Below are 17099 nucleotides of genomic sequence, written 5' to 3'. Positions count from 1 at the left end.
TTGTGTTAACGAAGTATACATTTTTGCGAGGAGAACTCATTTTTGTATCTCATTTCAGTGAGATACAACTGATTTTTCTTATTAATTGATCTATTCGCTAAGAATAACATTTTATTTCGCCGTATTTAAATAAAGTATTTATTTCAATGAGATAAATTCATATCTCACAATTAAATTTTTAAATATCTTTTTCTCAGTGTGTGCACCGTACGTTTCCCACATCACGTTGTAGATTTGTCCAGTTTTTTTCCTCGCCGCTGATGACACGTTCTTTCACAAATCTCCGGCGTGGAAGTCGCGCTAACGATTCCGCTCGCAGACACGCCTGGTTTTCACCTATTCGTCTTTCCCGTTCTTACATTCCCCGCGTAGCCGACGAGAAAAGTAGATGGAAGACGAGATCGTACGTATAATTAGAAAGTATATGTATGTACTCACTTAGCTTTAGGTGGAGTCCGCAAATATCTCGCCAACCCGCGGAAAGCACGACTGACAGTGGTTAAGCGGACGGTTTATTTGCACTTTTTGTATGCGCTTTCCTTCCTCGATGCTTGCACCCACGTGCGCTCTCGCGATTCTTGCATCGCTAGCTTTCGGATCTTTTTTTTTTTTATTACATTAGATGAACCTTAGTTTGACAAATTTTGAATTTGCTCTCACACATCGATCATGATGTGTTAGACAATTTAAGAGTGTTTTGGCTATTCGAGCTACAGTTATTGAAATTTAAAAACTGAAGACTTTTCTAGATTTATCCTTTTTTTTTCTAAACAATAACAAAAAATTTTGATCCCGAATTCTGGCCCTGAAACTAGCTGCGAAGAAGAAAACGATGAAAAATTTGATTTATAATGATTTTTGCAACAAACATTACTGTATTTTGCTGCAGTTTAAAAAAAAACTTTTAAACGAGCAAGTGGATCTAAATGAATTTTTGCACGAATATTTATTAGAGTTTTATTAGTATATGTAAAAATTTTAATTTAACTGGTAATGCTATTTTCCCATCTTTGCAAATAAATAGTACAAAATGCGATTTTACATAAGAATCAAGAGTAAACAAAAAATTTCATAACTTTTAAACCAATAAGTGAATTATTTTACGCGGATACTCAAATGTAATATTTGGAACATTTTATGCAATTTTTATATTTTTGATACTTTTTGAAATATGACATTCTTAATTCCTAAATGTACTTTTATAATACATATGTACTTTTGCTTCGAATCTCGCTGGTTTTTTCTTATTCTCGGTGCCCGTAAGCTAAAAAAAAAGATGACATCTATCGTAGTAATGTGCAGCGAAATTAGCGTCTGGTAGAAGCCACTCTGTCTCCGCGGGTATGAAAATTTGTTGACTCGATTATAGGGACCGGTGAACATGTTCGGTCGATTTGACTTAACCAAGGGAAAAAGGCCTGTCTCTTCGCGCACGAGTTTGTTTCAGGACAGACTGCCGTACACAGTCTGGCCCTTTACCCGCGATAAGTTTCTCAGGTCGTAAAGTCCAATAATATGAAAGTGAATAGATAGGGACAAAATTAGATTGTAATTAATTTAATTTCTTTAGCTCTGATAACTTCAGCGCGCCTCGATTATTAAAAATACAGGACCTTGCCTCGTTGACATCAATCTGTTGCTTTTTTCTAATGCGGCATGCATCTCGCTACGAATGCGGCATGCATCTCGCTACGAAATGCAAATTAATCTCAGAATTATTTGCGAAAAGATGTCTGTGAGATTTTAGGTTTCAATTTCATCATAGTATTCCGACCTGTCAAAGCGCGTATCGCGTGTTATGCTTTAGCTCGGGTTTAGGGGAACGCGCCTTAAAGTGCAACGATGCGCGCCACGGATTACACAACGCAACGCACTATTCACGCATAACCAACGCACGGCGCACCTCTCACACTCTCACATCTCTACGATGCAATCGATGGATGGACTGAATGGGGAGGGGCCATCTTGTACCTGGATGATTTACACAAGAGATCTTTGACGATTCTCTTGCCGAGAGAGTTAGCTGACACACGCACGTGCACACCCACGTGCGTGCATATTGCATCACGTGTTTAATGCGATATTTTTAGCGGGCCAACTCGTTCACGTACAGTTTTCTATTGATAAGCGGACGTTACGTCGTAACAGACGGTTCAGATTAAAATAATCGATACATTTTTTTCACTGTACGTGACAACTCTTTTTAAATACTTATGCCTTACTTGTCATTCTATCTGAATAAAGCAAGTAATATCTCGTGAAAAATATATATTTTGAAAAATCGAGAACGTACATATTTTATTAAAGCACTGATTCATATTCGTCATGTAATTATTTTACAGAATAATATATTCTAAGCATCGGGTATATTTTGAAATTGCAAATATCAAAAATTTAACTAAATTTAACTATTTAAATGACTTTTAGGCAAAACTATCTATCACGATAATTATCTAATTGAATTTGTGTGAAAGTAAAGAACCATGTTCGTATTTTTATAATTATGCGAACGCGTATAGAATTTTCTCTTAGAATTTACTCTCAAAATTATAATATAATTTTTAATATAATTTTAAACACAATTTATTCTCGCAAGACCTTAATTTTATGTTTACTTGTCCAAATTTGACATTTTTTTTTTAAATACGTAACATTTAAAAATCGTCGGAAACGTTTCGTCAAATTTTTTTACGGTGTCGTACGTTCTAAAAGTTTGCTAAAGGATTCTTATCCTGGAGAAAATATGCGAGGAGAGTGCTATAGTATATATTTAATGCGAACAATATATCCACTCTGCACACAAATTAGCGAGATGAATACAAACTACTACCTCGAGTTCTCGTCCGGCTGTGTTCATTAAAATTCATGAAAAGTCAATTAGCCGATTAATCATGACACGCAAAGTGCTCCTTTAGGATGCAGGAATTATCTTGCCTGCCTAAACGCGGCGTTATACGTATATCGTCCGAATGCGTGAATAAGCCTCAATCCGCAAACCGCCTCATGCATGTGAATATCACATCTTTATTCTTTATTATGTCCGTGACGTAAATGGTCTATCTACAAATCGCAATCATCACGGTCTCGGCAAGATTTATCGTTATTATATAATAACGTAACGTAGGATGGAATTATGTATATACGACGTTAAGGCCAATGTTGATGAGTTTATGTTTCATTTTAGATGATGAGTTTCGGATTAAAATATGATAATTTTAATATAAATATGTGTAGGTTATTATTTAAGTAACATGATTTTTTATTATGATTTTACAGAGAGAGAGAGAGAGAGAGAGAGAGAGAGAGTCAAGAATATACTGAGAAGTTAGAGATTATTTTTATTAATCGTTTTCGTGCTAAATTTTACATGTTTTTTTTGCTATTTTAATAAATATTCGAATACTAATGAAATATTTAGTTACGGTGCATAAATATATCTATAAAAAAAATGATACTTAAATTAGTGATTCTTGTACTAAATACATATATTTACATTTAGTAAATATTTCATTAGTACTATTTGAATAAATATTTATTAAAATTTAGTAATTCAGTGTAGATAACGTAACGTTCTCTGTACATTTTTTCCGTAATGGGAAATTTCTCTTTTTTTTCCCCCATCTTTTTCCAAGATGCACCATTAATATCGACCTGGATTCGCTTCACGATAACCGCAAGTTGTGTTTAGTAGCATGAAGGCATAAGCTGGAAGGGACCTTGTTTGTTTTTTAATCTTCAATCTATACTTCTCTGTCCCCTCCCTCCTTCTTTATCTCTCTCTTGCCTACGGTTTCGCATTACTGTATTCATGCGTAAGGCTATTCTGCACGCGGAATAGGCCATCGGCAAGACAATTTTACTCTTTCTAACGGATGATATAAGCAAATGTTCTTTGAAGGTTTCAATGAGCGTCCATATTTTCACTCGTTAATTAATGCTACGGTCTTAAATGTTCTTTAAATCATTATATTTCTTAAGTTAGTACAACTATAAGAATTCTGTATTATTTTACAATTATTTACCTCACACTAAAAAAATTAAATTATTTTTATTTTGATAATTGATTCGCGCTGTCGCTTGATATTTTAATAGAATTAATTATTGCTGGAAAAGAGTTAGAAGAGAAATGAAATATATCAAATGACGAAAAATGAATTGTGCGAATAAGAAAAGTTTGAAAAGTTACAAGTTCTACAAGATTTTTTTGGTAGCGGTGAAATATATCCGAAATTTTCCTAAACCATTGCTCGCCACCGGTCACAGTTCTGGACTGTATCTATAATTTAATACCGCGTACTCTCTCTCTTCTCGCTCTTCTCGACGAAGACGCATTATGCCTCGCTCGCGTCCGAGATCACGCTGCAAGATTTCTCCTTGGCAATCAGGATCGTATTCCGCCTCCCGCTACGTGCGTCTATCTTGGCCTCCTAGTCGAGGTAGCCTCGTTTCCGTCTCGTCTCTCCTCGCCGCGCGTGTAATACCATTATCTATCTCTCACTTGTTATGCCGCCAACGTTCGACCGGGATAACAGAATCAACGTTGCATTTAGGGTACGTACAGATCGGTCAACGCCTTTGAACGCGTGCCCCGAGGACTCTCCCGGAATGATTAATGACGATTAGAATAACGGCCGTGAAATAAATTGCGATTAGCGATGAAAAGCGTCAGAGCTTGTTCTTTCGGAGATACAAAATTTACGATTAATCGTTTTCTCTAAAAGTTAAAGAAAAGTTGAAAGTTTGTGTGTCATTATCATTAAAGGAAAGGACTCATTTGGTTTAAATATAATTAGCTTCAAATTTACTAATTGGAAACTATAAATTACCATTGCAAATGTCAAATATCATATTAAACGTTACTGACCAAATGGACCCTTTCCTATGCTAATGACATAATATTGCTATGTCCTAAATATATTAAAAGTAATAGTATACATCAATAATTCTTTCTTCATTAAACTTGTTCCATAAAAATAAGAATGTTTGGCAATTGTTATAGAGAAATTATTAAAAATTGACTACAGAGAAAACCTGATTGCTCTAATCAATTCTACGAAAAAAATTACTAGAGAAATACGTGTAACTCTTTTTCAAATCGTTTTATGCAAAAATAAATTATATAAATAATTAAATTTGTTTCTGTCCATGGCTAAACTAGCAAGGTTAGCTAAAAAATAACAAGTGGAAATAGAACCGGAGCAAATTATTTTTATGATATTTGCAAGCGCTGTAAAACGCCATAAAACGGGAAATGTTTTTTTTTATACACTCCAGTTTTTTTTTAATTGTTATTTTTTGTCTAACCTTGCTGGTCTAGCCATGGAATTTAATGTGTTAAAGTTCACTGAAAAAAATGTTATTAACTTAACTAAATTTTTCAATTCGATTAAATTTTTTCAGTTCAACTGTCTATGTATTTAAATCCATAAAATACTTGAACATCAGTTTAAGCATTTATTTTAAACTTAACTACATATATATTTAATTTAAATACATGCTTGAAATGAAGAAATTGAAGGGTCGAATCTGTAACCTTAACGATGTCGTTACGGCATCGTTGCGCAGATTTTTTGTATCATGTAATAGTTACGTAACGATACCATAACGACATCATTAGATTACAGAATCGACTCCTCATCAAGTTGAAAAATTTAGTCAAATTAACAACTTTTTTTCTCAATGTATACATTGTTACAAATTGACTTTAGCAATGAGAAAACATCACTGCTCAAATAGAGACATACCGCACATGATGGTTATGTCAATAATGGAAATAGTCGATATGATAATTCATATATTTTTCAACGATTGTGCGCTGCCTTTGATCCTTCATATATATTCATAGCTATCTTATTATGCGATTCGAGTTTCGAATCGGAGAATCAATGTTGCATTCATAAAGGTGGGTCATCGTCACTCGGACGTGCATCCGCAATCATTTTGTGGATGATATACGAGTTCCATGCTCACGACGTAAATTACAGGATTGAAAGATTATTTGTTTAAATTTTATTAGATTATTGTTTAGAGAAAGAATTATTTATACCTAGAATTATAATTAAAAATTTGATTATCTGGATATCTTAAACCAAAAATATTTTTCATTTTTTTCCTTTAAAACGTTCTCCAAGGAAAAACCTATTTCAGGTTTGGCGGACTAATGATCCTAAATTTTCCGGCTAGAAAAATCGCGAGATTTTTCAGATAGCATCGCGCGATTTGTGTGCAAAACCGAGTGACCATAAAATTACCAGATCCTGTCGCGTTGCCACGGAAAAAGGCTCGGGCTTTTGCGAGACGAGCGAAAGGACTTTTTCGTTGTTCTTCCGAGAGTTCATCGAATGTTACCGGCGTTCTCTCGCGTGTCACGGAGCTGTAAGAGCCGACGGTTGCTTTTACAATTCGCGCGCTAACCATCGAGCGCCATTGGATCTGTAACGGCCTCGCGCACTTAGCGAGTTTTTTTCTGTCATGCGGTTTGTGTGTGTTATCATCGTTCTTACAATCGATCTCGTCCTTCGACGAAGCCGAGTCATAGCTGCCATGTCGCTCGTATTATCTGAATTAGACAGTGACTTTCAGAAATACGCGTGCGTACATCCGATGAAGATTACTTATCTACATAAGTGCAGACATAGTCGTTACAAAAAGAGAGTAAACAGATGGAAATCATTTGGAAAATGTATTATTTTTACTGGCATATAGCGCGCGTTAAAAAATGGACGGTTTTGCAGGATTACAAATGACACGCTATCGTATCAGGCACCACCGCTTTCGTCTTTTTAGCGCTGTGCACGTTGGTGCCAGGCAACAGCTCGTTATTTCGCGTCGCGAAAATAATCCTGATGGCGCCGTTTTCGTACAGCGTGAATCATTTTTTTTTTTTTTTTTGTTGAGCCGTTAACGCTGAATTTGCATTTCTTTGTGTGAAGGACGTGTAAGGTAATGCGGTTACTATGAGGTGGCAGATTTTCGATTTAAAACGTGCATCTCGAGAAGAAAGATTCTCAATACGATCGTGCACGAAAGAGAGTGCAAACACGAGTGGAGAAATAAAAAAAAAAAGAGACGGGGGTGAGCTCGTGTATTAAAGAGCAATAGATCCGCTTTTATACAGTTTCAAGAGAATATATCTATATTGATCGTAAAAATTCATAGATGAGAGAACGTGGGAAATCCCCTTATTCTATGGTAATCTCGTGGGGCTCACGGCGAAGAAAGAGCGCGTGAATGCACCATTACTCGTATGCATCTCTCGCAAGTTAATCCCATCTACGACGTCAGCGTCGTGAGACTCGTAAATAAGCGGTCATTACCAAAGAGAAGACGATCTCGCGGTCGTGCACGCGTCTCAACGATCGATCCGGCCGTAAAGCACGCTCTTCGACGACGCGAAATAAATTTCCGCGTATGAAATTGCGTATGAAAGGGATATATTCTTCCGCGGCCGGGCGGAGCGAGAGTTAATCCGCTTTTCTGTTTCGTTCTATTTAATTCGCTCGAGCGAGTCGAGTCGCGTGAACTCGAATCGCGCCGCGCGCGACCGTTTTATCACCTCGCACGTTCCGCGACGTGCCCTGACCATCCTTATACCTCGGAAAGACAAAGCGTGTACGGTATATCGCGAATGCACGGCGGCTCGCGAGCGCGAGCATGCGGCAGTTGCGACATTAATAATTCAACAAAGCGCGCGCGCGCGCGCGCGGAGTGGCGGGTTTAGGCTTCTGGGCGTTATAAATATTTAGATCGTCGCAGAGATCGCGCGAGCCGAAATGAGATGAAAGATTGCGAGAGGGGAGATACGTGGATCAAAGTAAGGGAAAGAGTTATTTGGAATTATTTCGGAAAACGCACTCAAGTCACGCTGTAATAACGTAAATGTACAGATTGCTCGACAGTTAGCGAGTCAACATTTATCTGTTGGTTCTTTAAGGATTATGAAGCGAATCGAAAAATAAGGTACTTATTACTCAAGCTTTTATTTAAAGAAATTGATAAATATTGTGTTTCTGTTTGGAAAATATAAGTAAGATGCAAAATTAGAATAAATATGAAAATAAGTAAACAATAATAGTATTCTTAATGAATGTGAGGATCTGCATGATAGCTACGATTAGCCTCGATTAATCTATAATTAAATAGTAAGCAATTTTTTTATTACGTTTATTATTTTCGATTCACGGAGGAAATTAAAAAAAAATGTTTTTTGTCGCAAAATTGCACACATCTGAATTTAAAAATTGTATTTTCTCGAAAAATTTGTTCTTTTTTTGTCACGTAAGAAAAAAAATAAAAAATTGAAACCTCCGTGAGCCGATATTGAATATTATTAAAAACGTTGTTTAAAGTTTCAAATTGATTGAATAAATTATATTTGAGTTATCATAGCCATCATTTTGAAAAATGGTTTTGTGAAAAATTCATTTAAAGTTGAACCAAACTTTTTCAATGTAGTTTTGCATTTTACTTTTTTAAATAAATATTTATATTTTCGAAACAAATACACATTATATTTATGACTTTAAATAAAAGTTTTATATAATATTTTACATAACGTTGAAAAACATTTTATTTTTTGATTCTTCAAAAAGTCTTGAAGAACATCAATGTTCATCGTGAATATTTCTAAATATTTATGTTAATTGCCTTTTTAACGATGTATAAATAAGTTTTTGAATAATATTACGATGCTAGTTACATATTGATGATATAAGCGTATGCTTATTCAACTCGTAGCTTCCTGTTAATTTCTATGAATAGAATGATTGCCCGGATAAATAATAATTACTGCAATTATTTTCTTACTTTACATACGTGGCAAAAAAGGAATGAAATATTTCCGTGACTATCGACAGTTAATAATCTGGTTTTTATTTTTTAACATAATATTTATTGGAAATTTATTATTTATAATTTCTTACGTTTCTTATGAAGATCGCTTTCGAGGAAAACGTTATTTCGTGTTCTTCGAATTTATTTTTTTAGTGTCTGAAAGAACTGATTTGGATTATGTTCGATTATTTCTTGTTTTTGATCTTTATTTATTAGGTGTATATTATATATTCATACGCTTTCTATAATAAATACATAAACATATTTTATACTACAGAAATAGCTTCTAAGTTGATAAATTGGCTAGACGGAATTGGCTAGTCTTCAAAAATCAATAGCAATTTTAAATCTTTTTACTCTGCCTTCTTTATTTTTGGAACGAGTAACGAAATATCAGTTTTCATCTTTATAAAAATATTCTTTATAGTTTTTTTTTTATATTTTTGAAATATTATCATGTAAATGTTATAGGACAGTAACGGTACTTACGTAATTATGTAGAATCGAGTGACCAAGTTTAGAAAATTATATTCTTTTCACATAAATTGCGATAGCTCTTATTTATTACCGGTTATAAAGATGACTTTGTAGTATACTTTTTGTGAAAGTCTCATATGCAATTCTTTTAGTTTTGCGGGTACAGGGTATAATTGACTGCCGTTGATCGTGGTAAAAGTGCAGTGTTAATATCAAAACCTAAATGCAAAGTGCAGGTTATACTTTGAGGTCATACTAAGTATTACCTTGAAACCATCATTAATCAAGTAATAACGGGTTTGCAAAAATCGCACATTAACATTTAATGTCTGAGATGGCGGAAGATTTGAAAAATTCCGTTAGTTGATCGACATATTATCTCCGCAATACGTGAAGGATAACTGTAACGCATCACTGATTCGATAATAATTTCGATGGACTCGGAGTCCATTAGCAGCTCAATATGGGCAATAAGCAAGAGCGAACGTGAGTTTTCAAGAAATAGCGCTGCAAAGGATTTTCTCTCCTCGCGGAGATTCTTCTTCTAACGGAACGTCTCCGAGTGTTACAGCTTACAACTCGTCTGAGGCTTTTCCACGGCTTACGTAACAAGAAAACGCGCGTATGAAATAAACGCGTGAATGTGTTTGCGCAATCGCGCTAATGCACCGTGAGACCGAAACAAATTTCTTTCTCGTTTTTACACCTTTATCATATACATATACATATATATTTATTAGCGATAGATCTTTTATATTACATTATTAGCATTACATTGCTACATCGCAAACTTAACTGACGTATCATTACCGTATTGATTCTCTTTTCTATTGTGAGAGTCTATTTCTTATTATCTTCGATATTTCATTCCCTCGTGATCCCTCGATAAATTGCTACCCTGACGCGACCTTTCTTATTTCTTGACCTCGGAACCTTGACCCAGACTTTCTCTCATGACAATCGATCAATCAAATTGTAAACTACTTCAACCATGATACTGATTAATCGCACGATCTTATAACCTGCGGTAATTAATTAGCTGCCATTTTTTTCGTTTGCATCGCGCAAAAATGTTCACATCTTGCGTACGATTAGGACACCCAGCCTACCGTTACCCGTAAACTGTTAATTCAGCTGATCACTCCGAATCATTCGTCGGCAACGCTGGCGAAGCAGAATTATAAATCTTGGCGCTGAAAAACTGCTTACCTCCATTACGATTTCAGTTCGCGACACGTGTCACGTATGATCAAGTGTTGCGCGCTTTAATAATTTTTCGTGTTTGCCGCGCTAATTGTAAATTATAATAAATTGACGTTGAAATTAGTCCGTTTTGTAGATCGTGTAATTGAGCGGTTCGCGATTGCGAACGAGTCAATTATATAGCGAAATACTGATTTCCTCAAGGTTCAGGAATTACGGAGTCCCGCATTGCCGTTGCATAATGCCCGGCCGAACGATAATCCGCCAGTTATTACCGTACCGTTGAAAAGTGTTTCCCTATTAGAGGTGGCCTCTTACGTCGCTAACATATTACATCCATCCGGCGTAAGAGCGTAAGATCGATCGCGGTACGTTACGCGGCGGTAAATTGAAGTCCAATACGGTCACGATGGAATCACTCGGCGAAATGTGCGCTTTTGCCGCGTCATAATCTGTCTTTTTGCCGCGCGCAGTTTCATTTCCTCCTTCTCTGATCGATGTCGATCATTTCGCCTTGATGCGACCGTACTTTCTGAGTTTCGCCAACGTCCATTTCATGGAGGACAGAATCCGTTAAAGGAAAATGATTTCGTTCTATAAAGGGGAAATTCTTTGCCTTGCTTTACGAGGGAGAGGCGGAGGGGGAGTGGAGATGTGTTCAGAAGTAGATTCTCTTTATAACTTATCTCACGGGTTTTTTTCTTCTTTTGCTTCCAGGTGCCTCATGGACTAAAGTAACGTTCCCTGGAAGAGACGCGAGCGTGCGAGTAGACTACGGATATCATCATTCGGGAAGTTTCGCAGGAAAATTTCGGTGAAATAACGCGCGCGACAACGATGTGAAGGAAAATGTGATTCGGTCGGTGATTGCGTTGGCACGGAAGAAAAAGAGAATAACGCGAACTGTATAATAGAAACTATAATAGTGATAAAAGTAAAGAGAAGAAGAGACGGGCACTACATAAGAGGTACAAAATAGAAGGAAGAAGAGGGAGAGAGACGCGTTTGCTGATCGATCGCAGCCGATCGGGCTAAAACGCTCTCCCGGTCGATCGTTTTCTCCGTGCAAGGTAGGTACGTCAGAAGAGAATCGTCCTCTATTCCCGCCGTCTCGCTCCTCGAATTCGAATCTCGATAGATCGCCTCGAACGCGGCAGCCGACGCCTCCTGCCTACTTTCTATCGCCCTGAAACGTATCCCGAGGTGCACCGCCTCGGTAAAATCCTCCGAGAAACGAGTTTTACGGCCGATTCTCTCACGGCGAAACGCGACGAAACGAGCGTAATTACGCGAGGATAGTACCGCGCGTGCGATCTACTCTCGCGCGCCGCCTTCTTTTTTTTTCACCTCGTCCTCTTTCTTTCTTCGCTGGCTAGAGAAGGAAAGAGCGTCGGAAAACGGGAACGTCTCGGGAGTGCCGAGTTTAATCGGCGAGCAATCGATCGAGCCGAACGATCGATTCGGCGAAGACGCGATCTTGAAACGGTTTTTCGTTCGATAGAGAGATTAACGCGCGCCGATTCCATTATCGGCGTAAAAAGTAATAAGATAAGGGCGAAATTCCACGCGAAGGATTATAGCATATACTTATTTTTGCATAAAATTACAATCGCAATATAAAAGAAATTTGAGAGAAAGATATTAGGTTAAAAAGAAGGTTTGCGGTGAACAGAATAATCGCAATTACACGACGGAGAGAAATAATAAGGGATTGATAATCAATATGGTTAAAGGTTAATTAATAACACGTAACAGCGATTTTACTAAATATATTAATCAGTCGACGTGTAAAATGCAACTATACGAATGTTTCTACTTTGACAAGGGAACGACGCAAAGTGTAAATCTCAAAATAATGCCAAATCTATATAGATCTATTATTTGGATGATCAAAAAGAGAAATTCACCATTCACAAGTCCAATCTTCGCGATACAAAGAAGAACAAATCTCTAATACACGGTGGTATTTTAATTGTCTTAAGTCGATATTCTCGAATAATATGCAAGATACGAAAAAAATGTTTCAGACAAGAGTTCTAAGGTTTAAAAACGTCAATTTACGTAGTTCACTAACACTATTAAGAGTTCCATTTTCATTCAAAGCTATAAAATACTCATACTTCCTTATGTCGTAAACGACGTAATAGTGAACGTATACTGTGTTATATCGAGTAGAATTTTCCTCGGGGAGAATGTTTTGGAATGTAGCTTCAGTCTAAGCTGACGGATGTGCTACCATTAACAATGTTTGGTTATTCATAATCGTGTGATTGCAATATTAATACGGCACGATAGGAGCTATATTAAGCATGCGATACGACTGAATGAACCATATTTACGGCTAATCTTTTCTCCTAATCTTTTCTCTCCGTGTGTAGTGATTACTGATCGACCGTGTTTTCGCTTTTTCAAGACGAAGAGAGCAACGAGTCGTTCAGCGCGGGGCGATCTCCGCGATCGGGAAAAGTAAAATAAACGGGGCTTTGATGATAACGGACGCTATTTCCTCTTACAGCGTCGACGATTACTTTTGCCGTTTCGAGGGAGGATTGTTCGACGATTCCGCAAAATAGCAGGCGAAGGTACCGTCTCCCTGCGAAAAAAGAGAACAGACGAATCGGAAGGGAGAAAAGTGTAGATATCCCGCCGGTCCATCGTGCACTGTTTATTCTGGGAATCGAGCCGAGTGCCCGGGCGTCTCGATACTGTCCGTGCGATTACTTTCGAAGACGAAAGAAGGATTCCACAAGGATCGGACGGAAGGAAAACAACGTGCGCGACGATACGGGAAAAAGGAGATGTACCGAGAGCCGAGCGACTGCCGAGAGACGAACTCGTCGGGCAGCGGCGCCTCTACCAAGGGCGACGAAGTCGAACTCGTCAGTAGATTCCTAGCGCCGCTCTGCGCCAGAGACGAAGCGGCCAGGAATATCGCCTTGGCCGCGGCCAGGACCACTGTCGAAGGATGGCTGGGCGGCGTCGGCAGTCCAAAACGTTGGGAGGACGCCGGCGACATCGAGGACACCAAGGGCGCGAATGGGAAGTTCTCCAGTCAGGACGGCAGGTAAATTTTTTTCTGACGTTGTCAATTTGTTATAAAAATTTGCTCCGTTTATTCCGGATATAAAATTGTGTGGAACTGATGCCATTGATTTATAGTTGATTTTGATTAATAATTGTTTTTTACTTTTTATTCAAATTTCTGGTTTCTAAAAGACTCTTGAAAGGCTTAATTGATATGTTGTAATAAATTTGATTATTTCATTTTCCGCTTTGTTAAATAAATACGGGCGTAATGCTAGGGAGCATTAAAATTATACAATTTGTTGAACAAGCTTGTTTACCGATATCAATTACTTGGACCATTGATTAACAATTAATCAATTAATGGTTATCAAATAACAAATAATACATGCGGTATATTGTGTAACAAAATACTTCCTAAAATAATCTCGCTCCGCGTATCATAATTTCGATCGAGCGGACATATTTAATCGGAGCAAACATTTCGTTCCGTGCTCTCTCGGCAAATTATTGGCTCTGGATTTAATATCAGCATTCAGTCACGCAAACACGTAAAACCCGATGCAAACGCGGTATTTAAATAATCACGGGCGGTTCATTAAAATGTGCACGTTATGAGGATTAATAACAAGCACGGAAGGATATTATATTCATTTAAGCGTAGCTGCAAGAATCGAATGTTACAGCGTTTTCCTGCATCTCGCTTTTTTTCTATGAAATTCGTATGGCTTCCGTTTCAACTTGCTGAAATCACAGAGCACTTCTCGCAAAATGATTTTAACTTTCAAATAATCTTGAGAGAAAGTTGATAATCGATTATGCTACCTAGAAAATTGACGTAATTAAAAACAATCGCGTCGAAAAAAAGTCGCGAACAAAAGAGGCAGCTCGCGGCGATGGGAGATGAGATGGGAATTTATAGATCATGACAAATCTGGAGACTGTAACGGCGATTTGATGAAAACAAGCAGCAATTCATCTTCTTCCGATTTTATTGTTCATAATTCATGAACTGAACGAGGTCGTTTCAAATTACTTTATAAATGATTGCTGCTATTTACAGCTTATTCAATAACGAGAAAAATAGCATTTTCTCAAAAGATTTATAAGCTATTCACGTGCGGACTCCCCCATCCCCCTCCTCTCTCTCTCTCTCTCTCTCTCGATCTCTAATCGATAATCTTTGTGTTTGGGCGAAGATACGATATGAGCGTCGAACGGTCGCCGACGAGATCGTCGCCAAGGAGCGTGCGCCAGCAGCAGCTGCCGCACGACACGTTCCGGACGGAGGGCTTCTTTCCGCAAAGCATCAATGACAATCCGTCTGCGTTCCTCGAGGAGAACAATTCGGAATGCTCGTTCGACTGCGTAGACGGTCGTCTTTTGAACGAGAGGCGATTCCGCGAGCGGTACACCAGCAGCGACGGCGTCGAGAGCTGCAGGTCCGGTCACTCGACGTCCTCGGACGAGGGTAGTAAGAGCTTCAACATCGAGGGCAGGTGCCCACGCTTCGGCTCGAACAACGAGACCGAGAGGAAGCATCCTGGTTCGTCGTCGAGCGACAGATCGACAAGCGATGAGTATTGTCCCGGCAGGCCGAAGAACAATTACGTGAAGGTGAAGGGCGCCAAGCAAAAGCAGCTAGAAGACGACGAGCTTGACGCGGATACTCGGGTGTATGGCAAGAGTCCGAAATTCGACGACAACCTGAGCGGCCTCGCGTCATTCGACTGTCGGAATTTAAATCGGCGAGCCAAGATCGCCGCCGGCGGCGACCTGCTAGCGCACGAGCAGCGCCGATACTACGACGGCGATGATGACGTTTCCTTCAACGAGAGCGAGGCAGCGCGCAGTGACGGGGTCGTCTTTAACACTCTCGACGGCTTTGAAAACGAGAACGAGCCTTTCTACCACCGGGACATGAATTTGGAGAACTACGAGACGGCGATCTACGATGTGGACGCATTGGACGATTCTCGTCGGACGCAGCAAGACTATTTGCGCAAGAACGATGAGAGGAAATTTAGCGCCGGTCAGATCAAGAGGCCGCTCTCGCAGGACGAGGACGTGTCTTCGAAGAGCGGCCGGGTGCTCGAGAGTCCGGAAGTGACACCCGGCGATGTCGGCAGGATGTTGAACCTTGGTAACGCCTTGGACGGACCCAGGCAGACGCAGGCTAACAAGTACCTCAGTTTGGTGACGTTGCATCTGCCGGTGATACTCAGGCTTAGCGTTAATTGCCCTTTCCAGAACGTCAGGATCAAGTGCGCGGAGATCCTCCAGATGGTCAAGGTAAGTGAAAACGATTTCGGAATCTTCTTTATTTTGGAATCTTTCGAACTTGGCTGATGCGCCAAGTGATATACGTCTTTCGTGTTTAAATAAATCTGCGTTAACATTAATTGGCAACTATCTCAAATTAGATTTCAAGGTTGACGCTATTTTGTACTATAGTGTTATATTTTGAACTAGTTCTAGTCATATTTTTAATGTGCAAAAGTTATCTAAAAATAATTATTTTATTGGATGTTACTTATTTTTTTATTTTAACTTTGAAATTAATATTAGTCTCTAATCAATTCAATTATTTTTGTAAAACACAAATCTTATTCTGAGTCAGAAATATGTTGAAAATAAAAGTTAAAAATGTTTAAAATTTTTGTTAATTTCAATGAATTGTTGACAGTTTTGTTTAAATTATTCGAATTGAAAATAAATTTTTGAATTAATCTTCCAAAATGATATTGGAATCTAATATAAAATATTGGTCGTACAAGATCTCAATTTGATTCAAGAATTAAACTCGAAAATTAATCGAAACTACAGTAAAAAATTTTATCGAAATCAACCAAAATTTGGAAAATTTTCGCCTTTCGTTACGATATCGAAACAACGTCTTTTCGAGAAACTTTGTTTGGATTGTCTCACGTTGATCTTCTTAAGTTTTAAGCGGTGCAGGTAAAGGAAGTTGCGAATAAAAAAGACAGCTTATCGTCACTGTACGTGATTATCTATGTAGACTCGGACGGGAATTAAATATTGCAATGTGTGCCTTGAGTCAGAGCACACGGAGACATTCTGTCATTCCGGAAGAGAAAAAAAAATCTTCGCGCGAAACGACCGATGCGAAAGAGATAACGGATAGCCTAGATGCGACGACGGTCGTGCAAAGTTTCGCTCGCGAAATCTTGGGAGAGCAGACGTTAGCACAGTTGCGAAGTTTACACTCTCGCATGCACTCGGCCGAAATTCTTTCGCAACGATTCCCCCGAAGTTTGCATTCGCCCGAACATTCCTCGCTGAATATCCACGTACTTGAAGTTTATTAGGCAACACACGAGGCAAAGTTGAAGACGTTATAGTCGACAAACACAAAGAGCATATTGAAGCGTGTACAGAGGATATCTCAAAAATATCACACCTGTTCTGCCGGACAAACTGCCTGCCTTTGAAAAAAAAAGAAAAAAAATAGCGTTAAAATTTCTGTCGCGAGTAAAAATCAATTATTAAGATTTTTTTATTGTTATTTCAATTGCCGCGATTTCTGCAAGTTAATTTAAAAT

General features: G+C 38.3%; 1 protein-coding gene across 4 annotated transcripts in view; it reads left to right on the top strand.

Annotated features, from left to right (window-relative positions):
- Nucleotides 1-17099, top strand: part of LOC105202334 (sestrin-3) — a 192487-nt gene that overhangs the window by 18207 nt on the left and 157181 nt on the right. For 3 of the 4 annotated variants that reach the window (XM_011170797.3, XM_011170794.3, XM_026132662.2), the window contains exons 2-4: nucleotides 11230-11582; nucleotides 13028-13576; nucleotides 14736-15828. In XM_011170797.3, coding sequence (XP_011169099.2) covers nucleotides 13311-13576; nucleotides 14736-15828 — 1359 coding nt within the window. In that variant the 5' untranslated portion in view covers nucleotides 11230-11582; nucleotides 13028-13310. Of the gene's footprint in view, nucleotides 1-11229; nucleotides 11587-13027; nucleotides 13577-14735; nucleotides 15829-17099 lie in introns of all 4 variants that reach the window. The other variant, XM_011170795.3, reaches the window with a different exon arrangement.

The sequence above is a fragment of the Solenopsis invicta genome, chromosome 5 (genome assembly GCF_016802725.1).
Source record: "Solenopsis invicta isolate M01_SB chromosome 5, UNIL_Sinv_3.0, whole genome shotgun sequence".
NCBI classification, from domain to species: domain Eukaryota; kingdom Metazoa; phylum Arthropoda; class Insecta; order Hymenoptera; family Formicidae; genus Solenopsis; species Solenopsis invicta.
This window is presented reverse-complemented; position numbering and strand designations above follow the sequence as displayed.